The sequence below is a fragment of the Phytophthora infestans genome, genomic scaffold (assembly GCF_000142945.1).
Source record: "Phytophthora infestans T30-4 supercont1.454 genomic scaffold, whole genome shotgun sequence".
NCBI classification, from domain to species: domain Eukaryota; phylum Oomycota; class Peronosporomycetes; order Peronosporales; family Peronosporaceae; genus Phytophthora; species Phytophthora infestans.
This window is the reverse complement of record NW_003303307.1, coordinates 29612-44621: the sequence shown is the minus strand read 5'-3', so window position 1 is coordinate 44621 and position 15010 is coordinate 29612. Positions and strand designations below refer to the sequence as shown.

Here is a 15010-nt window from a genome sequence, read left to right as displayed (position 1 = left end):
GATCGCATACACTGCGCCCTGCATGTACTGGTTTGCTTCCGTACGTTTTGGCTGAGTACAATCTGGAGAAATGTGACCAACCTTGTCACAATTTCTGCACGTAGCTGTCTTTTTCCAATCATCGTTCTTGCCCTTTTCTTTTCGTAACGCCTGTTGTTCTGCTGTTTCGATTTAGGCGGATGATGCCCCGAGTCTGACGACCCTTTTGAAGGCTTCGAAGGTGCTCGAGGAGGTTTTCCGGAGTAGTGCGCAAACTCGAAGCTCGAAGCAATTTCAATGGCTTCTTGTAGCGTTGATGGACTCTCTTCTTTGATCTTCTTTGCTGTTTCTCACGTAACCCATTTTGAAAGACGAATCGTTTCTCTAACTCACTGATCGTCAATTCTGTCTGCGACAGCAAGTCTTGAAACTTGGATACATACTCGTGAATAGTCTCGGTCTGTTTGAGACGAAACATTCTCTCGCGAAGATCATACTCGAAGTCCTTTGGTCGAAAGCGCGTGCGCAGCTGTTGCTTAAACAACGACCACGTGGGGTTCACACTCGCTCTCTCACATTCGGCTATAAAAGCGCGATACCAGTTCAACACTGACTTGCCTAAGTTGCTGGAGATTATCGTCACGAAACCTGACGATTCTGCCTCCATTAACTCACGTCTGCTTGCGTAGTACTGCTGGTGGCAAAGATCCACAATTCAATGTCTTCACCATACTTTCCTTCATACATCGGAGGGTCCTTCTTCTTCTGCTCACCCCTAGCGGCAACGAGATATTCGAATCTCGCATTAGCTTGTTGCATTTGGGCTTGCATTTGCGCTTGCATCTGAGCTTGATACTGCTGTTGCTGCTGCGTAATGTATACGAGCAGCTGCTGCATGGACATGGTCTCAGGTCCAGCCGCATCCTGAGCAGCATCAGTAGCAGGGGAGGCTGACTCAGCCTGTGCATTGGCACTGTCCCCTTCTCCTGGCGGAGCTACGTGCGATCGACACACACCTCCGTACAAACCGTTCGGACAACCATGGCTGGCCGAAATGAGCGATCGGCGAACCGAAAATTACGTGTAATTTATGTATTTACTGAAAAAAAGTGAAATACCATTATCTTAGTCAAAAATTCCGCTCAAAATAAGCTGCACGCAACCTTCTCTCGGTTAAAGGCGCGAGCCGTCGCCAAAATTCTTAATAAAGAAAAACATGCAAAACAAACTTCGAATACCCATACTCTGGTGAGCTCGGCCAACCATAACCAACCGGTTCTGGAAGTCGGCTACCCGTACCCGTCCGTTTTTCAGACGGATCACCCGCACCAGCTCACTCTTAGCCAATATTTGTATACTTCAGAGTAAAAACTTGAGATATGTTGTTTATATAGGGTGCTCCCACTGCAAAGAGTCAATTTAATCTACCTGTCAAATTGACAGTTGCAGTAAACATATACTGCAGCTTCGTGGAAATAAAAGATAATAATATTTAATCCCTCTTTCAATATTATTGAAAGAGGGATTGCGTCAAGCAAAATGATGCTTACGAACCTAAGTACGAATCGCGATTTAGGCAGAAAGTCCTCTATCTCTTGAGCCCTTATAAGCTATAGAATGCTTAAAACTGAAGAAGCTGTGGTCGTTCAAAAGTATTATCTCCATTAAAAGGCCCTCGAAACGACAATACATTTTGGAGTGCTGCGAGCTCAGTATTTTTTTTCTATTTTAGAGATTCAAGTGTTATTTAAAAGCCCTTGTTAAAAGTAATTAAATAAGGGTACTTTTACAGTTTTATGATGGTAGTTTACAATAGATGTCACAGTTTCGGTTAAGTGCGAAAATCAATTGGCTAAGATTATCTCGAAAACTCTTAATGGTTCGTAAGCATCACTTTGTTTGACGCCGTCTCATATATAAATATCCATCTATCTAAATATTGCAAATTTGATTAGCGAAGTGTTGTAGTCTAACGTTTGCCGACAACACTACCAGCCCAACTCTCTCGTTGTACTTAGCTCTTCAACAAAGCGAAATATCTTTCCCCTTGATATACATCGCTCTGTAGTCCAACATGTTCCCCGTCAGCCCGAAATCGTACATAATCTTTCACACGACTTGTCTTCGAGATTGATATATCGTGGACACGTTTGAACGGCGCTCAAACGTGGCTACCTAGATGAAGCACAGACAGCGTTCAATGAACAGACAGTGTTCAATGAACACTGTCTGTGCTTTATCTAGGTAGGCAAGAGGCGGAGCTTGGAAGTAGTCAAATAGCCATTGGCGATGACTCGCAGTAAATTTTCGTATTGTCCAGCATCGTGGAGTAGATTGCCGAACTTGTATCGCTCGTTACAGTAGTGGGCAGAGTGAGTCATGCCACCGCACACCGCGCATGGTCCGTATTGTGTACGTCTGTTGTCTTCTTGTCTGCAGCAGCTTTTGCTCTTTCAAATGCCCCTGTCCGCTCATACACTTGGATCCAATTACTAATTGCTTTTTTCAACCTTGCCGTAGATGTGATCCATTTTTGTATCCAAGGTTATAATAGCCGTACTAACAATGGAAAACGGTGTTTGGGTGAGCATGCTGGCTAGTTACAGCCTCTTCCATCCTGTTGTTTATCCTTAGCTGCAACGAGTCGAAGATATTGTAAAGCCCAACTCGAACCGCCACTGCATCACAATAAACAGCATTTGTCACAAGCAAGTGCTCCGACATCAACGCGTTCTACAGCTCCAATAAGCACTCCAGCTCAATGAGAATCGCAGCTCAGCGGCAATCACAGCTCACACAAGCACTCCACTTCAAACGAAGCTCCAGCGGATCCGCAGCACTGCTTTTGCAGCTAGGCTTCCGACCTCTGAAGCTGTTCAGCCTCCAAGTTATCAGGACCTCTACCCGAGCAAGAAGACGCAAGCGAAAACCTCTATGGCCTACTGCGAGCTTTCAGTTAAGAACAACAGCGAGCTGGTATTTTGAGCGGATTGACACTGTCAGCACAACACACAGAGAAGGAATAAAAAAGGGCGCGGACACGCACACTGGGGCAGCAAAAGCCACCTCTCGGACAGAAGGTACATTCTCGACTGAACCAGAATTCTCTGCGAGCTCCTTTTGTCTTACGCCTTGAGCATATCGCAGTTAGTGTGCACCACACACACTTCACAGCAGCGCTCGGCCTACTAATACATGCTCCGACACTCCCACTTCGAGGTCTGCATTGTAGCGGTATGGCTAATCCTCAGCGCTGCTCTCCAGAACTGGGATCGGCTTTACATTCAGTTGCTCACGTAGTTTCGCAAACTGCGTTGATCCTAGCGGCTTCGTGAAAATGACCGCGAGCATATCCGTTGTGGCACAGTACTTGACGTCAACGTCGCTCGTACAAGTCCCTCACTTTGTGATACTTCAAGTCCACACTTTTGATCTTGTAGCTGCCTTGATCACCTTAATCGTAGACTGGTTATCTTGATACAGTACAGTCGGGCAACGACGGCAGAGATGTAACTCTTCGCAAAGATTGTGAGTCCAAACAATCATGACCGAGCACTCAGCAGCAGCAATGGACTCCGCGCTGCAAGTATCATCCTGGGTAATCGACTGCTTGTGGCTTTTGTAGGCGTACGCGCACTCATTCATCTGAAGCACAAAGCCAGTAATCAATCTCCGATCATCGTTTTCACTATCGAGATCTGCATCAGCATAGGCAATGAAATGCAAATCCGGACTAGCAGGCTTTTTGTCACAAAAGTCCATAGTCACGAGTGCCTTTCAAATAGCGTAGCACTCTCTTTGCCATCACAAAACGCTCATGAGTGTACTTGCTCATGTACGTTCCGAGGGTCCGCACAGCGTTCGCGATCTCCGGACGTGCACCAAATATTGAAGACTACCCACCATTCTCGGTACGGTATGCTTGGGTCATTCACCCCGGGCTGACCGTCTTCTACCGGATCAGGTAAGTTGCCTATAACTTGCGGTGTAGCTACAGGTCTACAGTTTTCCATTCCGAAGCGTTTCAGAATTTTGTCGATGTAGCCACTTTGTGACATCCACATAACACGACCAGGAGCATAGGAAATCTCCATGTGCAATAGATTCTTCACAGGCCCCAAGTCCTTGATTTTAAACCTAGTTTGAAGCTCACTTAGAATCAGCTCAATGTTCTCATGTGTTTCCACAATGATCAAATCATCGATGTACACGGTCACAAATATGGGGCTTCCTCCCACTGAACGAGTGTAAACACCTCCGTCCATCTTCGTCCGGCGAAACCACTTGATCTCAAGTGCTTATCAAGCGTCTGGTACCAAATCAATGGCGCTTGCTTTAACCCATACAAACTCCGCAACAACTTACAAACTCAACCAGAACCGTCGTCAAAATATTCAGGCATTTTCATATAAATGTCAGCCTCACCGATCGATCCGTTCAAGAATGCAGTCACGAAGTCCACATGGCGAGCCTTAAGGCCCTTGTTCAGGTGAAAAACGCGTTCCTGGTTGAGAATAGATTAGGGTTAAAACAAGCTTGACTGGATGGGAGCCAACAGCTCGGCACGGTGTGCCACGAGCTATCCAAGTCCAAGCTTCAGTTAGCCTCGTCTGACTGGTCACAAGCAGTTTTCATTCGATGCCATTAGACCTGCCAGCCCACGAAGGGCACCCGAGTCTCCTCGCCAGTCTTGGCATGTGCACTGGAGAGCTGCCCCCGCCCTTCTTAGGCACTGAGTCAGCTGCCTCAACAAGGACGCCAAGCATCTTGGTGTTACCACAGCCAAGCTGTTTACACTCATCTGCAGACAACAGCTCGCCCTCAACTGTCGTGGATACTCCAGAATCAACTGCGGCTGCAGCTCCTGCAGCGACAAAGCGTACGACTAAGGCAAAATTAAAAGGCAAACCAACGGAAGAAGCCAAGAGCCAGGTCAAGCGCGTCAAGTGGACCAACGAGATGGTTGGTGAGCTGCTTCGACTGCGCTTCTCTGATGGGGTCGTCAAGCGCCGGCTCGAGAGTGCCGACACCAAAACCAAAACGGCGCTAGCATGGCAGTACTTTGCCAGCGTTCTCTCCCAAGAGCTTGGTATGGTACTCAACCGCGACCAGGTGAGTTTATTGCATTGATTGGACTTGCGTTTATTCACTACCATTAACTACAAATATTATTTGCATGCAGGTATCGCTTAAGTATAGGAAACTAAAGTGTGTCTATCGTAAGGAGAAGAGAGAGCAAAAGAGGACAGGAAATACTGCTCGCATTAGCGAAATGGACGAAGGTATTTGGGCCACTTTGAACGATGCTTTGGAGGACGAGTAGGCATTAGCGGCGAAGTTTTGTTGGACTCTGCTATTGACGAGGATGATGACGAGGGCATGGAGGTTGATGTGGCCCAAGCAACAGAAGAAGTTTCCGAGCAGAAACCGGCTCTCGTTGCCCAGCTCATCACAGCTTTGCAAGGTGGAATGGGGGCGAATGCTTTTTCGCTAGGAGCGCGCTCATCTGCCGAGGACCAGCTTCGAGCTTTAACTTCGGCAATCCAGCAGCAACAGGAAGAGACGCGCAAGTTCCAGGAGATGCAGTTGTAGCTTCTTCGTGAGCTACTAGCGCAGCGCCAGTAAAATGTGGAGTTGTTTGTTGTATTTCTGATTAACTACTAACAATTATAACGAGCGAGCTAGCTACAATGCATCCAAATGTCTGCTATATCATTGCGTTTTGCAATACCTTGTTGGTGACAAACCGCTTGCTCTCTTTCGACTGGATCCTCGCTGACTGGAGCAGGCGCATCTTGTAGTAGTGGTTCCTCGCCATGAATTGGCAATCCGTCCCGCATAAGGGTAAGCATGTTATGTAAGACAGCACAACCCAGAATAACTTTGCAAATGCGATCTGACGTCTTCTGCTCCAGTTTGCCCAGCAATACGCGGAAGCGGTTTTTTAAACGCCCGAAGGCACACTCTACGACGATTCGAGTCCTGGAATGGGCCTAGTTGTATCGCCTCTTTCGAGGATTTTGCATAGCGTCTGCCTCCGGAAACGGGGTCAACATATGACCCCAGATTTTGTAGCCGGCATCCGCCAGCAAATGCTTTCCAGGAGGCACGTAGCTAGAAATCCTACAAATGCATCAATCAAAATTAGATTTAATGTTGACAATAAAATGCCTGAACCTTACCTTTTCTTCACCCCCGATCCATTCCAGAGCGATTGGTCGTTGTTTGACCCCGATCGAATGGAAATGGACCGGAACAGATCACGGTGGTCTACGATAGCTTGCACATTTACTGCAGGGAAATTCTTGCGGCAGTACCAGCCTTCAAAGTCCTGTGGGCGCGCAATACGGACGAGAGTACCGTCGACGGCGCCAATGGTGTCGGGAAACCCGGCCGTAGCGTAGAAGCCATCTTCAACAGCTGCCAGCTCCTCTGCTGGCGGCATGGAGATAATAGATTTCGCCATGGCGCTGAGCACGTCCAGGGTATCGTTAATGTAGACTACACTACGAGGCCTGGAGATGCCCAGCGCCGTTGCAGCCTGGTCCATGGTGCCACCCTTGGCCAGGTAGAGCATCGTGAGCGCCACGCGCTTAATGACGGGGGTCTTGGTGTTGAGGCCGGGCTCACGGCCCCACGCAGCGTGCACTAACTGGTAGATACGTAGGAAAGGCTTCTTGTCACACCGAAGCTTGTCGTGGAACCACCCTGTTCCCGGGGTGCAGAGAGCTGTATCGAATGCTCGAGTGTTAAACGTCCTTCGGGCTTTGGGTGGCCGTCGTAAACCGCGCTTATCTGCCGTGGCAATGACTGCGCTCACGCTTGCAGCTACTACTACTGCTAAAATGGCGGCCGTGACGTCGTCCATGGCACAAATGTGCTGAGGGCAGAACACCTGCTTGAGAAGTTCCCAGAACAAGTGTTTCAGAACGTCAATTTTTTAAGTGGTACATTGTACCGTTTAAATTTCAGCCAATAAAATCCCAGGCTATATTCTTTTTCAGAACGCGTTCTCCACTTGAACAAGGGCCTAAGTCCCAAGTTCAGCACTAGCAGCAAGACATACTTCACTGCCTCCTAAGCCACCACTGGAGAGTATGTCTTCCAGAAGTCAACTCCATAGCTCTGCTGACACCCTTTAATAGTGATTCGAGTACGATGACGCACTAAATTTCCATGTACATCACGCTTCCTCGGAAGCACCGACTTGCTTGTCAGCACCTTCTTGTTCTTGGGCCTTTCCACCAGCTCCCACAAGATCATGATACTCCTTATCTAATGCTTCAATCTATTTGTCGGCATCAGGCGAATTCAACGCCTCTTGCACAGTTTGTGGCTCCATCACCAGATTGACGGCCTCAACAATCAAACTTGCAGGAATGTCAGCTTCATTGTCTTTATAGCGAGGATTCGGGTGTCGAACCCTTGTCGATCTTCGAAACGACTTAGCTGTATCACTTGCTTCAGCTTCATCCTCGCCACTCCCGCTGTCACTGAGAGCCCTAGGCACATCATTCATCGGAATAGCTGGATCGCCAGATCCAATCGGCCTTTTCTCTTCGAGATCATCTATTTCATCAGCTGATACGAGATCAAATTCCTGTTGACCTTCACCGCCAACCTCTACTTCCCCCACTGATATTGATATCGTAGGTAGCTGACCAACCGCGGGATTGCTTTCAGACAAAGCCCACAGGTCGTGCCCACCTTATCGATATGCATTTGAGCTCATTTGCCACGAGGTGTATTAAGCCTCATTGACAACTGCTCGCTTCCCACCGCAGCAGGAGCCACCTCGTCATCCCTCAACGGAAATGTACCAGGCGTACCTGAACAAACCGGAGAATTTTCTGTGTGAAAAGTAGTGGTAGCAGTATCACCGTCGTAACGGCAGCGCTTGGAAAAAGGATAATCAGAGGAGACATCCCGATCAGCACTCATTGTAGACGTCACAGACAAATGGACAAACGGAATCAATGTAGGCAAAGTACGGGGTCGTCCTCGTCCATAAGGATTATTGAGTAGACGCTTCACAAAGCTGCGATCCACAGTCTTCCTGAAACTCCACAGAGCGTACTTCTTGGACGTTGCCGGTGTGCAAACTTAGTACTCGAAAGCGTTCAGAATGTTTAGCAAAGCCTATAAATAAACCAGGCTTGCCTGGGTTCTCCAGCTTGTTTTTGTGAAGCTTCTTCAGCGTGAACCCGAGCACCACACAGCCCCAAGTCCGCAACTTGGAGACATCAGGCCGCTCACCAAAGCGCCTGAAGTAGGGCGTCTCGCCGTTCAAAGGCTTCGTTGCAGAAATATTCCTGACCTCGTCAGCAAATCTAAATGCCTCTCCCCACATAAGGTCCGGCATGTTTGCAGTCATCAAGATACAGTGCACCTGAGCCGCTACAGTACCATTCATCCTCGCTACCAGCCCATTTCCCTAAGGATTGTACCCGTTTGGCCAGGTATACTCAGCTCCATGAGCAGTGAGAAAGGTAACCAATTGGTTGTTGAGCAGTTCACGGCCTTGTTCAGAGTTGAAGACCTCGATTTTATCTCCCTGGGCCAACAACCATTTGACATACGCTATCACGACGCCAAAGGCATCTTCATTTCTTCTCATCAGGAAGCCCCACAAGTACCGGCTTGCTTCAGCTTGTACAAGCTGGAAATGTGAGTAGCCACGGTACGTAGCAATATCCATGTAGCACATATCTGACATGAGCTTCTGGAAAGGTCTAGTTGCACGGCGAGTCCTCGCCTTCTTGTAAGACATTCAAGTCATCTTCGCGGACTTACAACTCCAGCATGGAATATCACTGTCTTCTATCAGCTCCGAACCGATTCCAACTGCAACTTGCTTACGAGCCATTTGCTTTGGTGTAGGAACATTCAAATGAGCGAATCGGAAATGCCAGAGCGTCAACGATGCTGTATCACTACGTTGCTGCACCGACGATACCGACGGGACATGGTACACATAATTTGCTGTAGTCTTCAAACGGTACCTGCCGCGAGGCTTCACCAGCATTGCTTGCAAATGTCCTTTGGACAGCCAAGCCACTCGATCCGAATCACGGAGATCACACTTCAATGTCCACCCATCGTTCTCAAGTACATCCAGACTAAGCAAATTATCAGGTGCCGAAGGCTTGAACAGCACACCACTCAAATTAAGAATCACATTTTGGTGTGGCGAAGCTGCACATGTCCAACTTGCTCATTGTCAGACATCTTGCCATCGTTCCTTGAAATACGTGCGCAGTATCCTGCTGCAACTGCGACAGCAAGTCTTGCCGATTGCAGACGTGCACATCACTTGCAGAGTCTAAAGCAAACTCGACTTCACCTCCACGCGAGTCTAAAATCGAGCCAACAAGCGTAGCCCCACGAGGAATACGATCAACTGCATTGACTTTCTTCCTCTTTAATTTATCTTGGTTTCCAGCTTTATTCTGCCAGCGCTTTTGTTCAGACGTTGCAGAACCAGCACCCGCAATTCCATCATCAGACAAATTATTTATGTGAGGACAATTCGGTTTCAAATGCCCCACTTCACCGCAGTGATAGCAAGTTCGAGTCTTCTGCTTGTCTTGATTAGTCCCTTCACCAGCCTTCTTCCTCGGCTTGCTCCCTTGCTTGAAATTCTTCTTCCCTCCTCGACCACTACGTTTGCGCTTGCCTTTGTCAGGCGGCTTCTGCTGGCTGGGTTGGGCAGACTGCTTCCCACACGCAGCAGCACCAGCCGGCTTTGGCTCATCAATGCCAAACTTATCATCGAGAGCTGACTCGGCACGCAAAGCATTCATCACTTGGGTAGCTGTAGGACCAGGTCGGTCTGCTCAAACATCACGTCCAACCACGTAATGCTTAGAGAATTGTCGTACAACATGACGATGCGTGCGAGCGACGTGACCAAGCAACGTCTCTGCATAATTGTCATCAGTAACGCGCTTGCCATAATGCAGAAGCTAACGACGTTGCGACTCCATTGCACGCAACCATTGATCCATGGTCTTATCCGGGGTGTACACGTTGGAATAGAACTCAGCACGAGCAAATATATAGTTGGAATATTCACGTTTTGTCGTCTCATCTATAAAGCGGTTCCACATCGCTTGAGCTGTCTCCTCCTGGCAGATCATATCAGCATCAAATGCAGGAACTCCCGACAAAGTTGCTTCACGCGCGCCATGTTATCCTTGACCTTAAACACCTGCTGCAGCAATGGATCTCTTCGATCAAATTTGTCATCAACAACACTCCAGCAATCCATTCGAGTCAAAACTGTTCGAAGGTGCACAGCATACAGACAAAACTGCCCTTCATTTTTGGTACATTATCCATCTTGACTGGTACAGTACGAGGAAACCCATATTCAGGATCCCACCAAACCCAATGCTAGTAGGGCCAAATCCAGGACCTAGCCCAGCTTGGCCAGTCGGAAATGCACCCAAATTGAAGTCCCCAGCTCTATAACCACTCCCACCAACACCTGACACAGTGGAGAAAGTGGGAAAGCTCCAGGATATTCCGGAAGACGCTCCAGACACTGGTCCATTTACTCCAGCAGTTCCTGTGCTAGTTCCAGTCATGGCTGAAGCTGTTTGCGACGTTATGGACGACGAACCCACAACTCCAGTACTTGCACTCGTTGTTAATGTGCCGCTCGACATCCTCGCGTAACCTTATATAGACTCGTAGATGCTCACACAGAATCTTGGGCTCATTACCTGAGCAGATTGGCACTGCCAGCACCACACGCAGAGAAGCAATCCAAGGACACGGACACGCACACTGGGGCAGTAAAAGCCACCTCTCGGACAGAAGGTGTATTCTCGACTGAACCAGAATTATCTGCGAGCTCCTTTTGTCTAACGCCTTGAGCATATCGCAGTTAGTGTGCACCACACACACTTCACAACAGAGCTCGACCTACTAATACATGCTCCGACAGTATTCTTCGAGCACACCTGTGATAGGTTATAAATGCCTATTTTGGACTTATGAATGGTGTTTGTCTGTAGCTCTGAGATTTGATGCAGCTGATCAACCGACGGATTTTGTATATATTGGCGAAATCCGCAAAATCATCCCGCCAATATTCCTATTGTGGTCGCAGTGCGACTCACACGTATTTGCTCCGGTACAGTAAAAGTATACAGTAGGGGTCCTCAGGCTCGTATTTAGATAGTTTTCAGATGTCAACAATGTCGACCAAACGATTTGAATTGGCTGAATTATTTATAAAATTCAGATGGCAATACCATAGCTTTCTCCGCTTATATGGCGGCGTGGCTAACATCACCTTATTTCCCCCATTCGAGATTGAACCCGACGTCGCCGAAGCCAAAGAAAAAGAAATCTTGTGGGATCGCAATGGTGTAGACGGCGGGCCAAGCTCCATGGGGTCCTACTGGACTGGCTGGCGGCTGAAGACAGCTACGCGTGTGAAGGTGAGAGGCGGCTGCTTCTTGTTGTTACCATACTCAAGTGCTAACAGAGAAATTGCTGGGCAGAAGGCCAAGCAGGAGGGCACGAGCTCAGATTCGAGAGTACTGTGCGGCGACAGCAGAGAGAGCCCTCCAGAGTGGATTGAAGGCTTAATATATGGTTGGCTGCAGTGCCACTGGCGATCCTACAAATCCTACGAGCTGGTCTGGAACCCAACAACGGGCGACGGCTCAGGCGAGCTTCCAGAGCCAGCTCACATGTACATGTAGATGTACTTCACACTTCCACACGAAAACAGCTGCTCCATCGCCTTGATGGTAGTCCGTGATCATCTCACAATGCCAGCTGCAGTGCTAGCATGCCTTCTATCCAGCAGGGCAGCGCTTGCCCAGGCAGTAGCCATTCTTCATAGAACTAGTAGTTGTAGCTCCCACTAAATCTCCACTTTTCTTCTCAGTGTCCTGGTAGCGGTAGCACCTTCAATATCCAACGGCAACGCTCAACCTTCACACGACCAAGCGCTTTTGTCAATATGTCAGCCACCATGTCATTCGCTCCGACATGCTCTGTCCTCAACCGCTTCTCTTAAACGAGATGGCGAACAAGGTGATACTTGTTGTCAATGTGCTTCGTCTTTGAATGTTTTCCTGGCTTAGCTGATAAGAATATGCTTTCTCGATTGTCACCAAACAGCACAGGGCCTTCAACTTCCCACTTCAACTCCACACACAGTCCTAGCACCCACAGTAGATCCTTTGTCCCTTCATTCATCGCTACGTACTCCGCTTCGGTAGTACTTTGTGCATCGATCTCTTGCTTTCTCGAAGCATACGATACAACAGTGCCATCGAGCATCGTCACGTACCCACTAACACTTTTGCGGTCATCCGCATCATTAGCGTAGTCTGCATCAGTAAAGCACGTCAATCGCACTTTCGAATCCATCACTACTGTCATTCACTAGCCCGTAGTTAGCGGTATGTGGCAAGTAGCGGAGCACACGCTTCGCCATGAAGTAGTGCTCGTAGGTGTAGTTTCCCAGGTACTTCCCAAGATTGCGAACAGCATGAGCAATGTCAGGTCTGGACGCCGAAACCAAATAATGCAGTGCTCCCACTAGCTCGCGGTATGGTAGATAGACTTGTTCTTTTGGCGCTCTCACTTGATGAGGTGACGTTGCCTCAGGCGTCATGCAGACATTGCACACTGCCATGCAAAAGTTTCAGCACGTATTTCACGTACTGGCGCTGACAGTACATGTGACGGGGTCACACAGCACCTTGCGCTAGAGGAAGTTATCTTCCGATAGTATACAAACGCTCAGTGAACGGCAGTTCACAGGTCCCCTCTTTAATTAAAGAGAGCGAAGTGACCTAAATAAGGTAGATTGTAAACTGAGTATATTTATAGGTAGGTTAAGGTTGGCTTTAATACAAACTATTAGTTACCTATAGAAATGCAATGTCATTTAACCAATGGTTGGCTTTGAACGACCTTGGTACCTTGTACCAAATATCCTGGAGTATGACGTGTCATACTCCTGAAATGTGAAGTATCACACTTCATGTAACCAGGGTACACCTAGGGCTACGTACCCCGTTACATCCTCCTCCACTTAGGTTCGGTTTACCGACCAATCAAAATGAAGAGGTGTTCGTCACAAACTCTCATTCTCAAAGTCGAAAACCATCGACTTGGCCGCGCGAGCGCGGCGGAGGCTCACTTCACAGTTAGAGCCTCGAGCAGCAAACTGTGCGCTCTTCGTCTAGGTCTCCACTTCGACCGTTATCATGCCTCGTGGCACTGCAAAGAGCGGTGCTAAGACACGCTCCAAGGCTGCTGCCGGTAAGGCGCAAGCCAAGAGCACTAAGCCTCACGGCAAAGGCTCTGCACTCAAGGAGGCTACTCAGGTGGCCTCCGAGGCGATTGGCTCCTCGGGTAACGCGGCTGTGGACAAGCGCGCAAGCAAGCGCCGCAGCCCGTCGCCCTTATCTTCAGACAATCGTCCGAGCCCTCGGTTCGTGGAACATGAGTTCAACTCGGGCAGTGAGGACGATGCCGAGTCCGAGAGCACTCACGATGCTCCTGCGGACTCTGTGGGAGGGCACAGCCCAGTGCCCAGTGAGCACAAAGATGACAGCGTAGTCGCTCGCTAGTGATCAAGGTGATCACAGCCCTAGGACCTCTGTGCGCTCTGAGAGTCCGGCCGCCAAGGCTAAGGACGCTCCCAAAGCCGGTGGCGATGAGGAAGAGAATCCTCGCAAACGTCTCTCGCTTGCCGAGGGTCTTGCGCGTGCTAAGGCATCCAAAGCCGAAGGCGCCAAGCCCTCAAAGAAGCGTACTGCCTCTAAGTCTTCACTCCGCGAGGAGAAGGAGACTCGTCGCTCCTATCGGAGTATCCTCGGCTCCTCGGATGAAGAGGAGGATAAGGATGAAGAAGAGGAAGAGGAGGGTGCTATCGTTGAGCCTTGGGAGGTCTCGAATGACCTCGACCAGTAGCAGGAGGAGTTCCAAGCTGCCCAGCGTGTGCGTGGGGGTTCGGTGGCGGCACCCGTCAGCCAGGGAGCTGCCATCAACTCAAGAGGGTATTGGCCTCCCGAGGAGAGCTCTGGAGCTGACCTCTTCTTAGAGGTCCTCGTCGCTCCTCGTGGCCTTGTGGGCGGCCACACTTCTAGGGGCATCTATGAACGAGCCCTTGTTCAGAAAGAACAGTTGTTCGTCGACAACTTGGAGGCTGCTCGGTGTGTGCTTCTCGCGCCACACCGCATTTCCCTTAAGGACTTCACGACTTGTCGTAAGAAGCCCGAGACCCGGGGTGGTCTCTATCCTCTTTGGGGATACCCCTGGGTTATGCCCGAGAACTGTCCCACTTGGAGTTCTTGTGAGGACATGTTCTGGGCGTGGGTGGAGACTCTTAAGTACTCACCCACGGAGTTACGGGAACTCCATGAAGATCAGCAGCCGTCCCACATCCTGGAGCAGCGTGATCTTCGTGTGAGGTTTGCCCACTTGATCAGCAAGCGTATGCTGCCAAGGGACATCCTGAAGCGCGCGGCTTCTAGCGCTCACGATGAGCGCGGGTACGGTATGTATTTATCGGCCGTACCCCGTTCGGGCAAGAAGCCCCGGACTTCTTATGAAGCTGCCGCCGCTTCTGTTCCCAGATTGCGACAGCCTTCGGGCAGTCAATCAGGAGCCGTTCAATCGGCTCCCACGAGTTCTCGGAGTGGGCATAACCCCTCCACTTCATGAGGAGCTGTCGCTTACCGCGACACCGTCGCTCCTGGAGGATCCGCTCCACGTGGAAGTGGACTTCTCTATTCCGGTCAAGCAGGGGCGGAGGTGCCCTCGTACGAGTACGAGTACTCGGCGCCTCCCGAGAGCCACTCTCGTCCGAGTGCTCCGACTGCGGGTCCGACACAGGACCCTGAGGTTGATCGCCTCCGTCAACGTGTCCTCGTGCTTGAGATTGCACTTGGCCTTGGGACTGGCGGTAATGCTGCCGCCCAGGCCGGGAATCAGGGCGAGCTCGCTCGTCTTCCGGGCCGCCTGGACCTGGTGGAGCGAGAGGTCGCGAGCCTGC

The 15010-nt window shown here is 49.7% G+C and overlaps 1 protein-coding gene across 1 annotated transcript; it reads right to left on the bottom strand.

Moving 5' to 3' along the window:
- Nucleotides 1-6093: 6093 nt before the first annotated feature.
- Nucleotides 6094-6556, bottom strand: PITG_21642 (uncharacterized protein; the record flags this gene model as incomplete). Its single annotated transcript, XM_002894793.1, has 2 exons — nucleotides 6094-6102; nucleotides 6173-6556. 2 exons carry the CDS (start codon nucleotides 6554-6556, stop codon nucleotides 6094-6096), a joined length of 393 nt encoding a protein of 130 aa, XP_002894839.1.
- Between the last annotated feature and the right edge of the window lie 8454 nt (nucleotides 6557-15010).